Here is an 18,161-nt window from a genome sequence, read left to right as displayed (position 1 = left end):
GAAGAGGTGCAAAGGGTGTGCCGAGGGGTACTCTTAATCGTTGATGGTGAGAATCGTGTCTTGGCCGATTACCAAAGTTATAGGAGTCAGACCATTATCTATGAAGAAGTTACGGTTTCAAAGGAGAATGATGCAAATGTTCGAACTGTGCATCATGTGGTCGAGCATGATTTTCAGAATCTGCATGGGGATCGACATCAATCTGGGGAATTGAGGCAGAGAAGTGTGGGTGGAAGTGGTCTATGTAATGAATCAGTACCGCAAACTGACGAGCCTGCTAAGGAGGAGAACAGTGTTGGATTGAAGTCATCGTCATCAGGGCAATGGTGGCCTGATCCTAATGGGAGTGTTGTTACAACTATATTAGAAACAGAATCGTCACTGGACTGGAAGCAGCTAATGGCTGAAGATCCAATTTGATTAGACCATAAAAACCTGTAGGTCATAACTCTCACACAAGTGTCTCATTAAAATATGGAGAGAAGGTTCGTGGAGGCAGGATGGTGGAGAAGAAATCTGAAGGTTGAAGCTAAGGATTTCCTGTTTGAGGAAGAGAAAGGTAGAGGAAAGTTGAGTCTGAAGATAAGGGAAGCAAGGAGGGCTATGGTTCTGTTCACTGGGATAAAAGTAGTAAAATGGCTGCAGAAGTTTGTGGAAGGGGCTAGTTCGAAAGGTAAGCAAAATAACAGCCAAGAGATTGCAGCTGATGAAGGTAAGAAACATATAATTGAAAGCAGAAAGAATGTGAAGGGTTGTTACATAGCTCTGGCTGAGTTTTCGGTGGAGGAAAGAAACAGCTGGTTTGTTTCCCAGCAGGAAAACAAAATCAAGGGTGGAGGGATGTGAATAAGGTGCTCCAGGAATTTTTGCTCCGTGGAGTAACAGCAACAAAGGAGAGTTTAGGAAGGGAAGAAGGGATGTATGAGAGAGCTACTATGACTGGAAACATGGAGCAGGGAACTGTGATCTTAGCAAAAGCCAATGGTCAATGCAAGGTTATGGAATATTCAAAGAAGGAAAAATGGGATAACAAATTCATAATAGAGGCAGGGATACAGAATATTGACTGGAGGAGAATTGCAGATTACCTAATATTGAACCTGAAGCTGAAAAGTGAGTTTATTGTAACTCCCTTTGATAAATGTAAAGCTGTAGTTGATTTTGGGGAGAACAAGGTAGACTTCTCGGCTGTCAACTTCCAGACTGATCTGGGGGCTGTCACAATCTTCAAATGGAATCCTCTCTCTAATGCCAAGAACTTCTCGATTGAAGATGGAGTTCTAGTACGGATAATAGGTTTGCCTTTCCATATGTGGAGGCAAGAAGTAGCAGGATAGTGCTTACGGGGGAGACCTCCACTCTGCGGCTATTCTTCTGAGCGAAGTGAGGCCTGAAGATATACCAAGGAAGGTGGAGATTAGAGTGGAGGGAGTTTTAGTGTGAGTCTGGCTGGCTTCCTCCATTGAAGCAGGCTTGTGGAAGGAAGCAAGAACGGAGGGAGGAGAACAGGTTGAGGAAGAAGCTGTATGTGGAAGAAACAGATTGGAGGATTCAAAAACGATTGGGAGTTATACTAAAATGGGCCAACAGCTTTTGAGGAGCCATAAAGACATGGGGTTTTTGGAAGGTCAGAGGCTTAAAACGCAAGAAATCCCCCTGACACGTAGCAAAACTTTTGCACAGGTGGTTGAGAACAATGCCACGACAAACCTTAATGTTGGAGAGGGGATTAAAGAAGATGCAAGTGTTAAAAAGCAAGATGGTGGGCCAAGGAATAAGGTGGGTGAACCAGGGGTGGGTCGAGGTGGTGGGCCAAGTATTCAGGTGAGGTCGGACAAGAGCACTAAGCCCATGGACCTTCTTATTTCTCCTAGGCCAAGGGTGAGAGGAGAACTTATTTCAGTTGAGCCCATTTTTGAGTCCATGTCTAAGAAGGACAGGTCACATGCTCACTTAAAACAGCACGTGACTGAAGGGAGGGAACAATTGATAGATGATGCTAATCGTCTATCATCTTCCTCCTCGAGTTCCACCGCTCGATCTCAAAAGGGAGGCAGAGTGTGCAGTCAAGTTGTTCCTTTCAGTGGATCCCAGCGAAGAGCCTGAATCGGTTGTCGCCTGAGAGGTGGAATCCAAGATGCATCAAGCGCTCTGATTTAGAAAAGCTAGAATCAGGAGATTGGCCTGGAGAAGAAAGCAGTAGTGACAATGGCTATGAGTCAGATGGAGCCTCGAGTCTGGGTAGCTTCGATCTGTGCGCAAAACAAAATTTGATCGAAACAGGGAGCTTGAATACGGAGGTTCTGTTCTTAGAAGAAGATGGGACTATTGCAGACTGTCCCAAAGAAGAACGAAGGTTAGGAGGTGCTGTGAATGCTGGACAAATTTCACTATCTCAAGATGAGGAAGCCAACGAAAACTCTCAGGGCATACGGGATTTAAATGCTAAAGCACAACCCTCTCTCGTGAGCATGGATAAGGATGAACTAGAAAGGGGAGTACTGGATTTGGGTCTTCAAGGGGGTAGGTTAGGCATTGCTGTTAGGTTTACCACGAACACTCCACAAAAGTCCCCTTGTAAGGAAACAACACCAGACTCAATCGTTATTGGCAAACAGTCCAGTCCTAGCATTCCGTGTGCTTTCCCTATCCAATCAGGTATGGATGTCAATTTTCTTGTGGTTACTAACCAGTGTGTTATGCCTGAAACAGAGGTACCAGCATCCCATCCAGAAGGTACAACAAGAGTACGATTAGAGGTGGAAGAAGGTGGGAGAGATGGGGAAGGGTCATTTGAAAGGAAGAGTGGAGAGGTAGATGAAATTTGGAGACTGATTTGCACAGAGTTTGAGTTACTCAAACAAAAGGAAGGATATGTGGATGGGCTCAACGAAGTAGTGATGGGTAGGGGAAAGGAAGGGGTTGACTCTGTTAGAGGAGAATTTCAGACCTCAGTTGTGGAGGTTATTAGTGAGGGGGATCAGGTTGATGCAAGGGCTGAAAGGAGAGAACAGGTGAAAACATATAATAAAAAGAGGGAGGCAAAAAAGAATAAGGAAAAGAAAAAAAGATCTGAGGTGGAAAGATTAATTTGTGACATAGAAAGGAATCTAGAGTTTAGTGATAGAGGAGATAGGAGAAAGGGTATGAAGTAAGGAGTTGTGGTCTACGGTTGAGGGTGCTTTCTTGATCTGTGCCTATGAGGATAGTTAGCTAGAATGTTAGGGGTCTAGGGAGTGCAAGGAAAAGGAGGGTGATTAAGGATTTACTTAGAAGGGAAAGGCCCGACATTGTTATGTTGCAAGAAACAAAGTTGTTGGAACTGGACAGAAGATGGGTGAGGAGCGTGTGGAGGTCTAGAGAAGTAGGGTGGACTTCAGCCCCATCTTAGGGAGCATCAGGGGGGATTGTCACACTCTGTAAAGATGATGTAGTAGAGGCAGTGGAGGAGTTAATAGGGAGGTTCTCAATTTCCATCAAATTTAAGAATGTAGAAGATGACTTCACTTGGGTGTTAACTAATGTCTATGGTCCCAATAACTATAGAGAAAGGAATGACATGTGGGAGGAATTGTATGCAATTCAGGGTCTATGGGAAGGTCCATGGTGCTTGGGAGGGGATTTCAATGTGATAAGATTTCTGAAGAAACTAATAACTCCCAACAAACCATCACAACTAGCATGAGAAAGTTTAATAGCTTTATTGCTGATTGTGAGTTAAAGGAGATCCCATTATTGCAAGCTCGATTTACTTGGTCTAACCTACAGGAAATTCCCTTGTGGTCGAAATTGGATAGATTTATCTTTAGTGTTGGTTGGAAGAACTATTGGGGAAAGTTGGTGTCTAGAGCTTTGCCTAGGGTAACCTCGGATCATTGTCCTATAAGAATAGGTGTAGAAAAAATAAGTTGGAGGCAGAAATCGAGGCATAGGTGGATTAGGGAAGGTGATGGAAATACTAAGTTTTTTCATGATGTGGCAAATGGGAGGAGGAGAAAGAACTTTGTGTCTAAGTTAGAGGTAGGGGGGAGGCATTCACTAATCAGGGTGATATTGCTAGGAAGTTTGTGGATCATTTCAAATCGATTTATGGAAGACCCTTAGAAGAGAGGATGAAAACAAAAGAGGTAGATTGGCCAAGATTGGATGAAGATCAGGTTAGGTGGCTGGAAAGAAATTTTGAGGAAGAAGAGATTAGGAAGGCGGTGTTTTTGATGGATAGATCCAAAGCTCCAGGCCCAGATGGTTTTACAATGGCCTTTTACCAAGATTGTTGGGAGGTGATAAAACTTGATCTTTGTGAGGTTTTTAATGAGTTTGCAAAGAAGCATATAGTCAATCGAGGCATTAATGCTACCTTCTTGGCCCTTATTCCAAAGAAAGCTGATGCTATCCATCCTAAAGATTTTAGGCCAATTAGTTTGGTGACTAGTATCTATAAAATCCTGACCAAGGTCCAGTATTTGAGGATTAAAGAAATCCTTCCCTCCATTATTAGTCAGGCTCAAGGGGCTTTCATCCAAGGACGTCAGATAATTGATCAGGTCCTGATTGCCAGTGAATGTGTGGAAGAGATGAAGAGATCCAAGCAAAGAGGCTTTGTTTGTAAGCTTGATCTTGAGAAAGCCTATGACTTGGTGGATTGGCAATTCCTACTAAAGGTTTAGAGGAAGTGTGGGTTTGGGGAAAGACGGTGTAGGTGGGTGTTTGGTTGTATCAGCTCTTGTCACTATTTCATCCAAGTAAATGGGGTGGTGAGGGATTTTTTTTCTAGCTAGCAGGGTTTTTTTTTTTTTTTGATAAATAGCAAGGGTATTAGACAAGGGGACCCACATTCACCTTTTCTCTTTACCTTGGTAGCTGAGGTGTTCAGTCGAATTATCACTAGGGATGATAGGGAAGATGTTATAAGGGGCTAGAGAGTAGGCATAAATGAAATTCTAATAACTCACCTTCAGTTTGCAAATGACTTGATGATCTTCTGTGATGGAGGCTTCGGTGAAAAGGTGGAAAACCTAAAAGAATTGATTAGAGCTTTTGAAGGAGTTTCCAATTTGAAAATCAATCTAAGAAAAAGCTGCATGGCCGGAGTCAATCTAGACTTTGAGGAGGTTGAAGTGGTTGCAGATTGTCTTGAGTGTTCCATTTCTTCCTGGTCTTTGTCCTACTTAGGGCTTCCGTTAGGGGCAAACCCTAGGGAAAGTAGGTTTTGGACCCCAATCTTGGAGAAGATCGAAAAGAGATTAGCTGTGTGGAAGAAAAATTATATCTCTTTGGGTGAGAGGATCACTTTGATAAAAACTACCCTCATAAATCTACCTACCTATTACCTCTCTGTCTTTAGGATACCGTCTAGGGAAGCGAAGAAATTGGAAAAATTGATGAGAGATTTTCTTTGGAAACCAGAGAAGGTAAAAAAGATCACTTAATTAGTTGGGGGTTGTGGGTAGAAGCATAGAGGAAGGAGGATTAGGGCTCGAGAATGTGCTTAAAAAAGAACAACTTTGTTAGGGAAGTAGCTGTGGAGGTGGCCTTTGGAGCAAGATAGACTCTAGCATGAAGTGGTGAAGAGTATTCATGGATGTTCAAAGAGTGGTTGAGATGCTAGCACATCGAGGGCTAACCTAGCTACACCATGGAAAGCAATTCACAAAATTCTTTCGCAGTTCCTTAGTTGTGTTAAGTATGATGCTTGTTCTGGTAATTCTATTCGGTTTTGGGAGGACACTTGGGCTGGAGATCTCCCTCTAAAAGACCTTTTTTCCATCCTTGTACTCTATTTCTTTGTATAAAAAAGAGGTGATCTCAAAATTCCTTCCGTCGATTTTAAATTTGTCAATGTTGTCTTGAGATTTTGGTTATCGTAGAGGGTTAAGGGATGAAGAAATTGAGTGTTTGTCTACTCTTCTTTGTCTCCTTGATAAGGTTTGGTTGGATCCTTCGAAGCCTGATAAAAGGATTTGGGCCATTCACCCCAATGGGTCTTTTTCTTGTGATTCTTTTCTCAATTTCCTCTGCCAAACATCCTCTCAACAAAGTTTCCCTTCAAAAGAAGTCTGGTGTAGGCCAGTCCCCCCCAAGGTTATGGCTTTGTGTTGGGAAGTGTGGCATGGTAAAGTAAACACGATGGATAACTTACAAAAGAGAAGACTCATCCTTTGTATTTCACCAAACTAGTGCATTCTTTGCAAATCTCATGGTGAGGATTGTAATCATCTATTTTTATCTTATAGTGTAACTGCAGAGCTCTAGGTTTGGCTTCTATCTTTGTTTGGGTGTAGTTGGGATATGACAGCAGAAGTAAGTACAATCTTTAACCCTTCTTTTTTCTCTTGGCCCCATAAAAGAGGAAAGAAAATGTGGAGGTGCACGCGAGCAGCATTGTTATGGACAATATGAGAAGAAAGGAATGCCAAGATCTTCCAAGAAAAAGGAAGGAGCAACCAAGCATTAAAGGACTGCATTATGTATAGGTCAATACATTGGTTAAAGACTCTAGAATTATTTAACCATTTCTCTTTTACTGATTTTTGGAAGGATTGGATGTTGGTAGCAAGTTGTTCCTCCTCCAAGGTAAGGGTATTGACTAGCTGGGTGCCCCCTCCTTGTGGTTCTTTGAAGCTGAATTTTGATGGGAGTAGCCAGGGTAACCCGGGTCCCTCTAGGATGGGAGATGTACTGAGGAATGAGGGTAGAGAGGTTGTCTTACTCTACTCTGGCCCTCTAGGAGTTGGGAACTCTATCCGGGCAGAGCTGTTAGTTGCAATACAAGGAATACTTCTTGCAAAAGAAGTGGGCATGGAGCAGCTTCTGATTGAAAGGGATTCTAAGACAGTGGTGGATTGGTTAAATAATCCGGAGGATGTCACTTGGGGCTACAAAAATGAGTTAAAGAAATTCAAATGGCTGACAAAAAGTATGTCTATAATAGTACAGTGGGTTGGGAGATCAGCTAATGCATTTGCCAATGTCTTGGCAAAACAAGGGACAAATAGGGAGACATTGTTCTGGGCGCAACTGTAACTCTTGTTTAACATCAACATTCATGTAATCTCTATTGTAGTTTTATGTATTTGCTGTTTGGAGAGGCGGCACCTCGCGCCTCTAAGGGGATTTTCATGTAACCAATCTTTGAATTAATGGAAGATGATTTTATTAATCAAAAAAAAAAAAAGATGAGAATCATGTCCTGGAATGTTAGGAGGTTGGGGGCACCCAAAAAGAGGAGCTCCGTGAAGGCAATGGTTTCAAAATGGCATCCAGATGTGGTTACTTTCCAAGAATCCAAGAAGGAAGAGTGGTCCAGAGATCTGTGTAGATAAGTCTGGGGTGGTGGTGATGTTCAGTGTGCGGAAAGACCGGCGGTAGGGACCTCTGGAAGCATTCTAATTTTGTGGAATCCAGGTGTGGTTGTTGCTCATGACATTTCTTTAGGGGTCTTCTTCCTGTCAGTGGTATTTAGTAATATTGAAGAAGGTTTGGAGTGGCTCTTTACAGGGGTCTATGGTCCTATGGACAGCAGCCAACGGGGTGTTTTCTGGGAAGAATTGGAGGCCATTTTTACAAGATGGAATCTTCCTTGGTGCCTAGCCGGTGATTTCAACATTGTGAGGTTCTCATTTGAAAAGAGGGGTGGAACGGCGGTTTCAACAAACATGGCAGTGTTCGGGGATTTTGTAAACAGGTTGGGGATGATTGATTTGCCACTTCAGGGTACTATTTTCACTTGGAGCAACTTCCGCTCAAACCCCTCTTTGCCAAGGTTGGATTGTTTTCTTGTTAATTCTGATTGGGAACAAGCTTTCTCAAACATTGTGCAGCGTGTTTTGCCTAGACCCACCTCCAACCACGTCCCGCTGTTGTTACAATCTGGGGAGGTATGTCGAAAGCCCCTTTTTGTTTAGAACTGATGTTCTTTGAAATTCATGGCTTCATTGACAGGGTGAGAGTGGTGGGATGGATTCGATGAATCCCTTCATTTTGAACAAAAGCTTAAGGCCCTTAAAGCTAAGATCAAGGTGAGGAATGCTGAAGATTTTGGTTGCTTGAACCAGCATAAGGAATCCATGTTGGCCTTTATTTCAGATTTTGATAAAAAGGAAGCCTCTGGCACTTTGTTGGAAGAGGAGCGAAGGAAGAGAGACTTGGCAAGGAATGAGTTTGGAAGGTTGTGTCGAATGGAGGAGGTATCTTGGTATCAGAAATCCAGGGTCTTGTGGCTCAAGGAAGGAGATAAGAACACACACTTCTTTCACCAAATGGCCAATAGTCGAAAAAGACAAAACACGATTAAGACAATCTCTGTGGAGGGCAGATCTTTGGAAGAAGACCAGGAGGTAATTGATGGCATTTTAGATTTTTACAAATCTGAAGGAAGCTTGATTAGGCCTTCACTGGACAGAGTAGAGTTAAACCTTTTAGGGGAGGCAGATAGGGCCTGGCTGGAAAGGGAGTTTGAGGAGAATGAGGTCTGGCAAGCTGTGAAAGATCTTGAAGGGGATAAGGCCTCTGGATCAGACGGTTTTCCGATGGGGTTCTACCAAAGGTGTTGGGACATTATTAGGGTGGAACTGATGTTGGCAATCAATGATTTCTAGGTTAATGGGAAGCTTTCTCGAGGTGCTAGATCAACCTTTATCTCCCTAATCCCAAATGACTCGGGCGCCTATGACATCAGGGATTTTCGACCTATAAGCTTAATAAACAGTTTCTACAAGGTGATTTCTAAGGTGCTGGCCAATCAGCTCAAAAAGGTGTTTGGTAAGCTGGCCCTTCCTTCTCAGGGGGCCTTTGAAGACAAATCTTGGATGGTCCTCTTATCACAAATGAATGCATTGACTCCCACCTATGGCAAGGGGAACCTGGTTTGGTTTGCAAACTGGACCTCGAGAAAGCTTACGATCATGTAGTGGCCTTTTGTTGACTATGTGCTAAGAAGAATGGGATTTGGGGTTGTGTGGAGGAAGTGGATTTCTGGCTGTATCTCAACTCCTTGATTTTCAGTGCTCATTAATGGGGCGTCAGAAGGTTTTTTCGAAGGAGAAAGGGGTCTCTGGCAGGGAGACCCGTTATCCCCTTTTCTTTTTACTTTAGTAGTGGAGCCATTAGGCAGGCTAGTGAACAAGGCTGTCGAGAGAGGCTTTATTGAAGGTTTTTCAGTAGGCTCTTGCCCCACAACAGGCCTACGGCACTAGTGTTTGGAAAGGAATTATGGTTCGGCTCACTCTGTTTCAGCAACATGTCTCCTTTAAGGTGGGGGATGGGAGCAGAATATCTTTTTGGAATGATACTTGGTGTTCAGATCTTCCTCTGGCAGATTTGTTCCACCCTCTTTTCTTGCTATCCGTGAATAGGGGCGGTGCTGTTAAGTATTTCTATGAACTGATTAGTGGGCAGGTGGTGTGGGTTCCCAGATTTCGTAGGAATTTAAACGACTGGGAAGTGGATCTCTTAGGAGGGATGTTAAGCAGCTTGAGTGCTATCCAACCTAATCCCAACTCCAGGGAGGCTGTGGACAACCGGGAAGGAGGGTCAATTCTCAGTTAGTTGCTGCTACAAAGCTTCTGCTGATAGAGGTGGTCAGGTTCCATTGTTCTGGCTTTGGAAAGTTCAGGTCCCTTCGAAGATCAAATTCTTTGTTTGGCTGGCTATTAAGGACAAGCTCAGTCTACTGAATATCTGTTGAGGCGCAGAATGGAGCTGGATTCCACTTGCAGCCTTTGTGGAGTAGCCTCTGAGTCCATCCATCATCTCTTGATTCACTGCCCCTACACCTACCAAGTCTGGTGCCATTTCTTCAGGCTGGAGGGTAAATTGCTTCTCAGACAAAGGCCAGTTCTTGTGGAAGTGCCTGCCTTTTGCAATTTTCTGGGTGGTTGGAAAGAGCACAACCAAAGGATTTTTTAGTCTAAATCCATTGAAGTGGAGGTGGTTCTAGGAAAAGTGGAAAGGCTGCTTGTGAGTTGGGCTAGGTGCTCGAAACTTTTTGTGGATGTGCCTGCTAGTTCCTTTTCTGATCAGTGGTGGTCCATCATTTTTTGAGTTCTCTTCTTTTGGTTTTTTTGAGCTCTCTTTGTGCATGATCTGTGCATTTCAAAGGCACTCTCCTTTTGTATATGATTGAGGGCTTCTTGCCCTCCTTTTCATTAATACAAATATTTAGAAGTTCAAACCTGGATAAGAATCCAATTAATTTTAAAGAGAAAAATATTTAGTACTGCACATGGAGATGAGTTCTCAATCAGATGAATTTTCAATACTCTGAGTCAAATCTTTTCAGAAATCCCAGTAGCATCAGAACCTAAGTCCTCAGGACTGCTGATTTTCAAGATATAAATATGAAGGGGTAAGGATAGAACAAGATTCTCTGAGTTAATCAATAATATCAAGCAAAATCTGGATCTAGACTCTACATCTTTCTACCAATTTCTAAGTTAAATGTAACCATGATTATGCTTTAGTTGTATCTTAGAAGTTAGAACAAAGAACATATAGAAATTATTCTTTTATTTTCTCTTTTTATCGGTGCACGTAAAAACCACTCCCAAAATCTTTTCCTTCACAAGGATTGTCCTTTATGTATTTTTGTCTACTATTGTGAAGTACAAATGACAATGACAATCACCACAACAAGTTGATGCACGGGTAATATTGACAACACCAAAAACAGAAATATGCAAGTTATCCATTCCTTCACCATGCAGATTAGAAACAACCCCTCCAACCAAAAGAGAAGAACTTCAAAGAATATAGGGAAGGATGAAAGCAACAAGCAGAATCATGTTGTCTATAGTTGGTCAACCAGGATTACTCACCATGAGTTGGCGACCATTGAATAGAATTGACAGGCTTTGTGTGGCAAGTTAGTACTTTGGACAGCCTTTCTGGAGTTTGACCGTGCTGTGCATGGCCCTTTCCTTTACATCTCAGTGATGACAAAATACCAAATGGTACATCTGACTCAGAAATACTTCCAATAACTGAAAGCATGACAAACATTTCAGACAAGTGAGGCAGCATTTGTTAAGCATTTAGAAATTGCAGATCAATCAGGATGTATATGTATACTACAGAAGTATTAATCCAGACAAGAAAAACTTTCATACAGGTAGTAGATTCTTGGTAATTGGAACAAGGAACATATCAGTCAAATTTGCATGTTTTGAGAACCATAGCACAATCTACAGAATAGTTTATCAATGGGAAAATAGGGCTGCAAACACATTGGATTCAAAACCAGATATACATAGATCTAGATTCAATGATTCATTAATATTTGAATCAAGATTGAATCTTCCATGAAATCTCAGACTTGGAACGTATTCAGACATTATATTACATTAAATGATTAATTAGTCGAATAGGACTACAATCTGTCCTAGGTTTAATGAGAAATTAACAAACAAAGATTGAAAAGAGAGAAGAAGATAAGAGAAGAGAAGAGGAGAAGAACTAGAAGAAGGGAATTCAGAAAAGAGAGAGAGTCAGTCAACAGCCACCCCACTCCTACAATTTATATTAATATTCGAATGAAAGTAAAAGGGCTGAATTGCCCTTACTGCTTACATGGCAAAATAATAAAAGAAAACTAATAACTATAAACTGAAATAAACTACCAACTAACAAACTGAAATAACTAACTGCTAACTACAGTCTAACTACAGTCATATGAACACAGTGGGGACCACATCAGTGTTCTCTACACTCCCCCTCAAGTTGGGAATAGATGTTTATCATTCCCAACTTGCATAGATATACTGGCTAACAACACTGACTGCATAACTGATGTCCAATCATGTGAGACAAAGATAGAGGAGTTTTCCAACTAACTGTTGGAACATAGCTTTATCTTCAAGGGGCTCTCCACACTCTGCACTGATCTTGTGATTCTGTTCAATAGGTGTATCAGCAAGCTTAACACCCAACTTTCCAATTTCTTCCAACAAATCAAGAACATACTTTCTTTGAGAAACAAAAATCCCATGCTTGGACCTAGCTACCTCAATACCCAAGAAGTGCTTAAGAAACTCAATCTCACTGTTATCACTTTTTTTTATCAATAATAGTGAATTTTATTAAAGATTGAGAAAGTACATAGTAAAGGAGCTAAAAAATCTCATTGTTATCACTCCCTGTCACTACAATATCATCTACATATACAACAAGCAGGGTTAAGGAAGAATTCACTTTCTTAATAAACAAAGTGTGATCTAACTAGGTCTACACATAGCCAAACTTTTCAAGAGCTTGTCTAAATCTATCAAGTCAAGCTCTGGGGGACTATTTTACTCCATACAAGCTTTGTTCAGCCGGCAAACCTTCTTTCCTGTTTCTGCACTATAAAATCCAGGAGGCAACTGCATGTAAACTTCTTCTTGCAAGTCTCTGTTGAGGAAGGCATTTTTAACATCCATCTGAAACCAAGGCTAGGAGTAACTGGCTACAAGAAGTAATAAAACTCTGATAGTGGTCATCTTTGTTACTAATGCAAAAGTCTCCAAGTAGCCTATACAATATGTCTGAGTAAATCCCTTTGCAATTAATCGGGCCTTATACCTTCAAACTGATATTTGAACCCTAATCTTCAGGATTCGAACTTGCTTTTGATTCTTCCTGATCACTGGATCTCTCCAAGACTCTACAATCTCTTTAGTAGCAGCCTCACACTGCCAGCAAACTCCAAGAATCATCCAATGACCTTCTTTCTGCTAAAACTTCCAAACCTAGGAGGTTCTCATGTAGTCGGCCTGATTAGACTAGCATAAGAACTCCTAGGTTGGCTCTAATACCAAGTAGTCGAATAGGACTACAATTTGTCCTAGGTTTAATGAGAAATTAACAAACAAAGATTGAAAAGAGAGAAGAAGAGAAGAGAAGAGAAGAGGAGAAAAAGAACTCGAAGAAGAGAATTCAGAAAAGAGAGAGAGTCAGTCAACAGCCGCCCCACTCCTACAATTTATATTAATATTCGAATGAAAGTAAAAGGGCTGAATTACCCTTACTGCTTACATGGCAAAATAATAAAAGAAAATTAATAGCTATAAACTGAAATAAACAACCAACTAACAAACTGAAATAACTAACTGCTAACTACAGTCTAACTATAGTCATACGAACATAGTGGGGACCACATCAATGTTCTCTACAGATTAAACTAAAAAAAAGTACCAGAATATTATATACTATTAATAAAATGAACTAGAAATCAATTTTATTTGAAAAAAAAAATAACTTATATGAACTTTTAAGGAAAACAAAACTTAAAGTATTAAACCAACTTTTACACATAGACACCTATATAATTAGGGTAAACGCATACTTGATCTGATTATAAATGGATCAAGTTTGGATCACCTTAATTCAATAATTACAACCACTACAAATGTTCTTTATTGATAAAAATAATAGAAATTAATTAGTAATATGCAAAGAACCAAGTAAAACACATATGGTAAAATGAAGATCACATGAACTTCAAGGGGGAAAACCTATCCATGTAAACAGTAATGTGCATACACAAATATTTTAGGTATGCTGTAAAATAAATGGATTCCTTTTGTAAGAAAATAATCTATAAATAAACTAGAAGGCTTGTTCCTTTTGTATACCATGGAATTAGACAGCCTCAACCATTCCAGAACCCAGATATGTATTGAACTGTTAAGTACCTGTAACTACTAAATCCTTAATTTCAAGAACTTTACCAAAGAAGATAAGCAGATGCATCAAAAATGAAATCAAAATTGGAAGTGGTTGGGAATGAGTTAAACAGAGAAAAAAGAAAAGAATCTTAAGTAAGAAATCAAGTTTCTATCAGTATCTATTTATCTAATGTAAGTTTTATAATTTTTGAGCTTTTCAATTCTGGGACAAGTGTTGTTTGTAAGCTTATGTTCCAGTTTCTACTTGCATCCAGAATGGGTTTAATCAGATTAAAGAGGCTCCATAGAGTTAAAAGAGTCACTAGTTTTACAGAATTCCCAGGTTCATCACTTTTTTCTGACTTTTAGGGGCCAAAACAAGTCTATTAGCCTTCCAAGTTCAATGGATCAAATGATTGAGAAGTAGAGAACCTCAATGAATTAAACCAGCCCACCATCGATGATAGGAACTGGGAAGGGAATATAAGTGTTTAGACAACCAAGCCAGGTGGGTAATTCATCAGTAGGTATTTATATATACCTCTATTTTGGGCTCAGATTATAAATCATTTTCCTTAAATTGGATATGATTATTCAATATATCTCCTTGATGATCAACTTTTTCATGTGAACTGCAGTTCTTGATAAGAGCTTGAAGGTGGAGCACATAATCCCAAGAATAATGATATTAATAGAAGAATGTTTTAAGAAAGTGACAGGCTGAAAAGGTGCCCAACAGTTTGATACGATGCAAGCTCTCCTTGAAGGCAAGGCAACAATGAATTACTCCTAAAGCCCTCCTTTTTTTTGGCATTGCTCTTAGTCATCAATATGGAAGTATTTCAAGAACTTTAGAATTATTTGTTTTATAAAAGGCCATGGGAATCCATACATGAATTCTTTTTTTTTTTTTTGAGTGGATAGTTTGATACAAAATTTTCACCCAGTCAAAACTTATGACCATGTAGATATTTGTAAAAGGGGGATGCTCCTTTCTTTAATATTATAGCAATATAATAATTTTATGACCACTTATTCAAAAATATATAACTATGTAAGATATATGATCAAGTCCCCAAAGAGATAACAAAGTGGATCTTGGAAAAGAAAGAAGTTTCAAATAGGTGTATAGACCTAATTAAGGATAATGGATATGTATGAGGTCGCAATGAGCCAACAGCCAATGTTACACCTGTGGGAGAGACATCAGATTTTATAGTTATGATGGGTATTCACCAAGGTTCAGCACTTGGCCCTAATTTACTTGCACAAATCATAGATGAATTGACTAAACATATTCAGGGGAAGATCCCATGGTGCATGTTGTTTTGATGACATTGTTTTAATTTATTGAACTAATGAAGGATTAAATGCAAAGTTAAGTTTATGGACAAATACCTTAGAAACAAGAGGTTTTAAGATAAGTAGGACTGAAACAGAATATATGATTGGTAATTTTAACAATAAGAAAAGTGCAAATCAAGGTGCACTTATGATTGGAGACCAAGAGATAATTCAATGTGACCTTTTTCCAGTACCTTGGTTTGATAATTCATAAAAAGGGAGAGATTGAGGAGGATGCCGCCCCTAGAATTAGAGTAGGACGGGAAAATGGAGTGGTGCATCCGGAATCTTATGTGATAGGCGAATACCACTTAGACTAAAAGGAAAATTCTATAAAATAATTGTAAGGCCAGCCATGTTCTATGGAGTAGAGAATTGGGCACTTGGGCAGTTAAGAAACAACATGTCCAAAATATGACTGTGGTAGAAATGTGTATGCTGAGATGGATGAATGGAAAAACTAGAAAGGATACGGTAAGAAATGAAGTCATTCCTAGGAGTAGCACCAATAGGTGATAAAATAAGAGAAAGTAGACTAACATGGTTTGGCCACAGTCATGGAAGACCTTTGTCAACACATACAAGAAGAAAGTGATCTATTGCAAGTTGAAGGGGCTAGAGAGGGTAGAGGTAAACCAAAAAAGATATAGGCCAAAGTAGTAAGAAATAATTTAAGAACAAATAACCTAACAATGGGTATGGCATTAAATAGAACAGAATGGTGAAACAAGATTCATGCAGTTGACCCCATATTGTTGGGACAAGGCCATCGTTTTCAAGGTGCCAAGGCGAGGCTAAGCGACAAGGGGGTGCCTGGTCGCCTAGGCGATGGATTTTTTTATGTAGAAAGCATAGATCCTAGGGTAGTTCCCTAGGTACCATAACCATATTTCCTTAATAATTATTCATAATTTTCGTAAGAAAAGTATAGAGTTCATGTTAAAGTATAGAAAACCAACAAATTAATGAGAAGAAAAAGAAAATTCAAAAAATATAGGGGCTGAACCCTTATTTTTGTTATAGGGAAAGAAGAAAAGAAAAAGTAGTAGTAGTAGAAAATGTGTTGATTAGACAAAATTTTAAGTTCTTCCTTACTTATTGATTCAGGTTTTGAAGCCTTTGAGGATTCAATACAGCATTTAGCAATGTTTGTATTGATTAAACCCTAACAAATAAGAAAATAATAAAAAGAAATTAGTATATAAACACACAAAATGAATATTTTAGTTTAATAGTGCCTATTTTATAATTATAATGTCAAAAAATAAAGAATAAAAAAGTATTTTATAATACATAGTACAAAACTGCTTGGCGATTAGGCGAGGCCATAGTTGTCAAGACGACGCTTAGGCGACTAGGCAGTTTTCAAACTTCACCTCGCCCAGACGCCATGCAAAGTTTGTATAAGGCGCACGCCTAGGCGACTAGGCAGGCGCTTAACTCCAAGGCGCACGCCTAGACTAGACGCAAGACACATTAATACATGATATACATCCCTTAATACATTGATCCTTTAATATTTTTATATTGTTTTTTACTTTTCTTTTGCTGCAAATAGTTTTTATTATTACAATAGAACCTATCACACATTATCACTCTTTTTATTAAAAGAGTGCTGTCTTTTTAGGATTTTATTTTCATGGCATAACTGAATAGAAGAGGGAGAGCTGTCCCATCAGGTATGTTTCACACACAGTCCAACTCCAACTGTTGCTGCAATGCTGCATAACCAACTAGAAGTCTAAACAACTTCGAATATGCCAGGTAGTCAAATGAATCATCTTCTTCTTCTCAGTTTTCAGTCAGCCTATTCTTCCTCCTACCCTCTTTGTTTTCAGCCTTTTTTTTCTTCCTTTTTGTTGGTTCTTCCTGTTTTTTTTTTGTCTTTTCCATACGTTTTTTGCATGATTTTTTTTGGAATCAAACAGGGGCTCCGCCCCCTTCGTTTCTTCTTCATTTTCCTGCAAACTTTTCACCCTTTTACCTGCACTTTTGTCCTGCTCGATGGTAATCTGGAACAGGGGTTCCACCCCCTTTTCTTCTTCATTTCTCTGAGTTTCTTCATCATTTTTTCCTCTTCACTGGTGATCTGAAACAGGGGCTCTGCCCCCTTCTTTTCATTTTCTTCTTTTATTTAGTGTTTCCCTAGTTTTTCTTGGTCTAAAACAGTAGTGGAGCCCCTTGTTTATTTTCTTTTTTTGGTCTAAAACAGGGCTCTGCCTCCCTGTTTTCTCCTTAAGTTCTTTTTCTTTTCTTGGTCAAACACAAGGGCTACGCTCTCTTCAGTTCTTCTTTTAAGTCCAAATTTCTATTTCTAATATTCTGTGTTGCATGCTTTAAACACGACTACAAGAATCATAAGTAGAAAATTTAGTTTGGAGATTTGTAGGTTAATGTATAAAACCAAGTAACTAGCTCATGAAGGGTAGAAACACGTAGGCTTACTATTTTCTGATTTCGCACGCCTAGGTACCTAGGCGCCTAGGCGCCCCTTGGCAACCTAGCCTCACCTTGGCGCCTTGAAAACTACAGGCGAGGCGAGCCTCAAAGGGTGCCTTGTTGCCTAGGAGCCCGCCTAGGCGTCGCCTTGACAACTATGGACAAGGCTTTTCTTAAGAAAAATAAAAAAGAAAACCTCAACCCAAATCTTCCTCAAAGCCTCAATCTAACACTCCCAAAAGACAAAGAGCAAAAACAAAACTCACAAGCCTGAGAAAAACATTGAACAAACTCCCCCTCCACTCAACAAGAGACTCCCAAACCACCCAATCTTCCAACCTCACCCCTGAAAGCAAGACCCTACACACAAAGGAACAGATTAGATTCCCCCAAGTCAATTACACAATCTTTAAATCTGAAAGCTCAACTCTAATGACTGGGGGATAAGGCTTGGATGATGACTATGTAATTAGGTGTAATATAATTTGGTGCATGACTATGTAATTATATTGAGATATTACTTATTATAGTTGATACAATTAAGTAATTATTCTAGGCCTCTTGCTATAAAAGAAGTGTTATTAATAATTCAAGTTTGACCGAGAAGAAGAATTAAGAGGGAAGGAATAGAGAGAAGGTAAAAAAGATGCAAAAAATGGAAATAAATTTATTTTTAAAAATTTCAATACTTGTTTTACCATTTATATCTGCAACAATTTAGTAGCTTTATATGTTGAT

At 39.7% G+C, this 18,161-nt stretch overlaps 1 protein-coding gene across 2 annotated transcripts in view; it reads right to left on the bottom strand.

The window, feature by feature from the left end:
* The window catches only part of LOC104585723 (Transducin/WD40 repeat-like superfamily protein), a 92,988-nt gene that overhangs the window by 73,502 nt on the left and 1,325 nt on the right, over window positions 1-18,161 (bottom strand). The window contains exon 2 of one of the 2 annotated variants that reach the window (XM_010242693.3): window positions 10,815-10,979. The exons of the other annotated variant lie outside the window; for it this stretch is intronic. Coding sequence (XP_010240995.1) covers window positions 10,815-10,979 — 165 coding nt within the window. The remainder of the gene's footprint in view (window positions 1-10,814; window positions 10,980-18,161) is intronic. 2 annotated transcript variants of the gene reach the window in all.

This window comes from Nelumbo nucifera, chromosome 1, assembly GCF_055504915.1.
Source record: "Nelumbo nucifera cultivar China Antique chromosome 1, China Antique-T2T, whole genome shotgun sequence".
NCBI classification, from domain to species: Eukaryota; Viridiplantae; Streptophyta; class Magnoliopsida; order Proteales; family Nelumbonaceae; genus Nelumbo; species Nelumbo nucifera.
The sequence above is the reverse complement of the archived record's forward strand: the minus strand, read 5'-3'. Positions and strand labels throughout refer to the sequence as shown.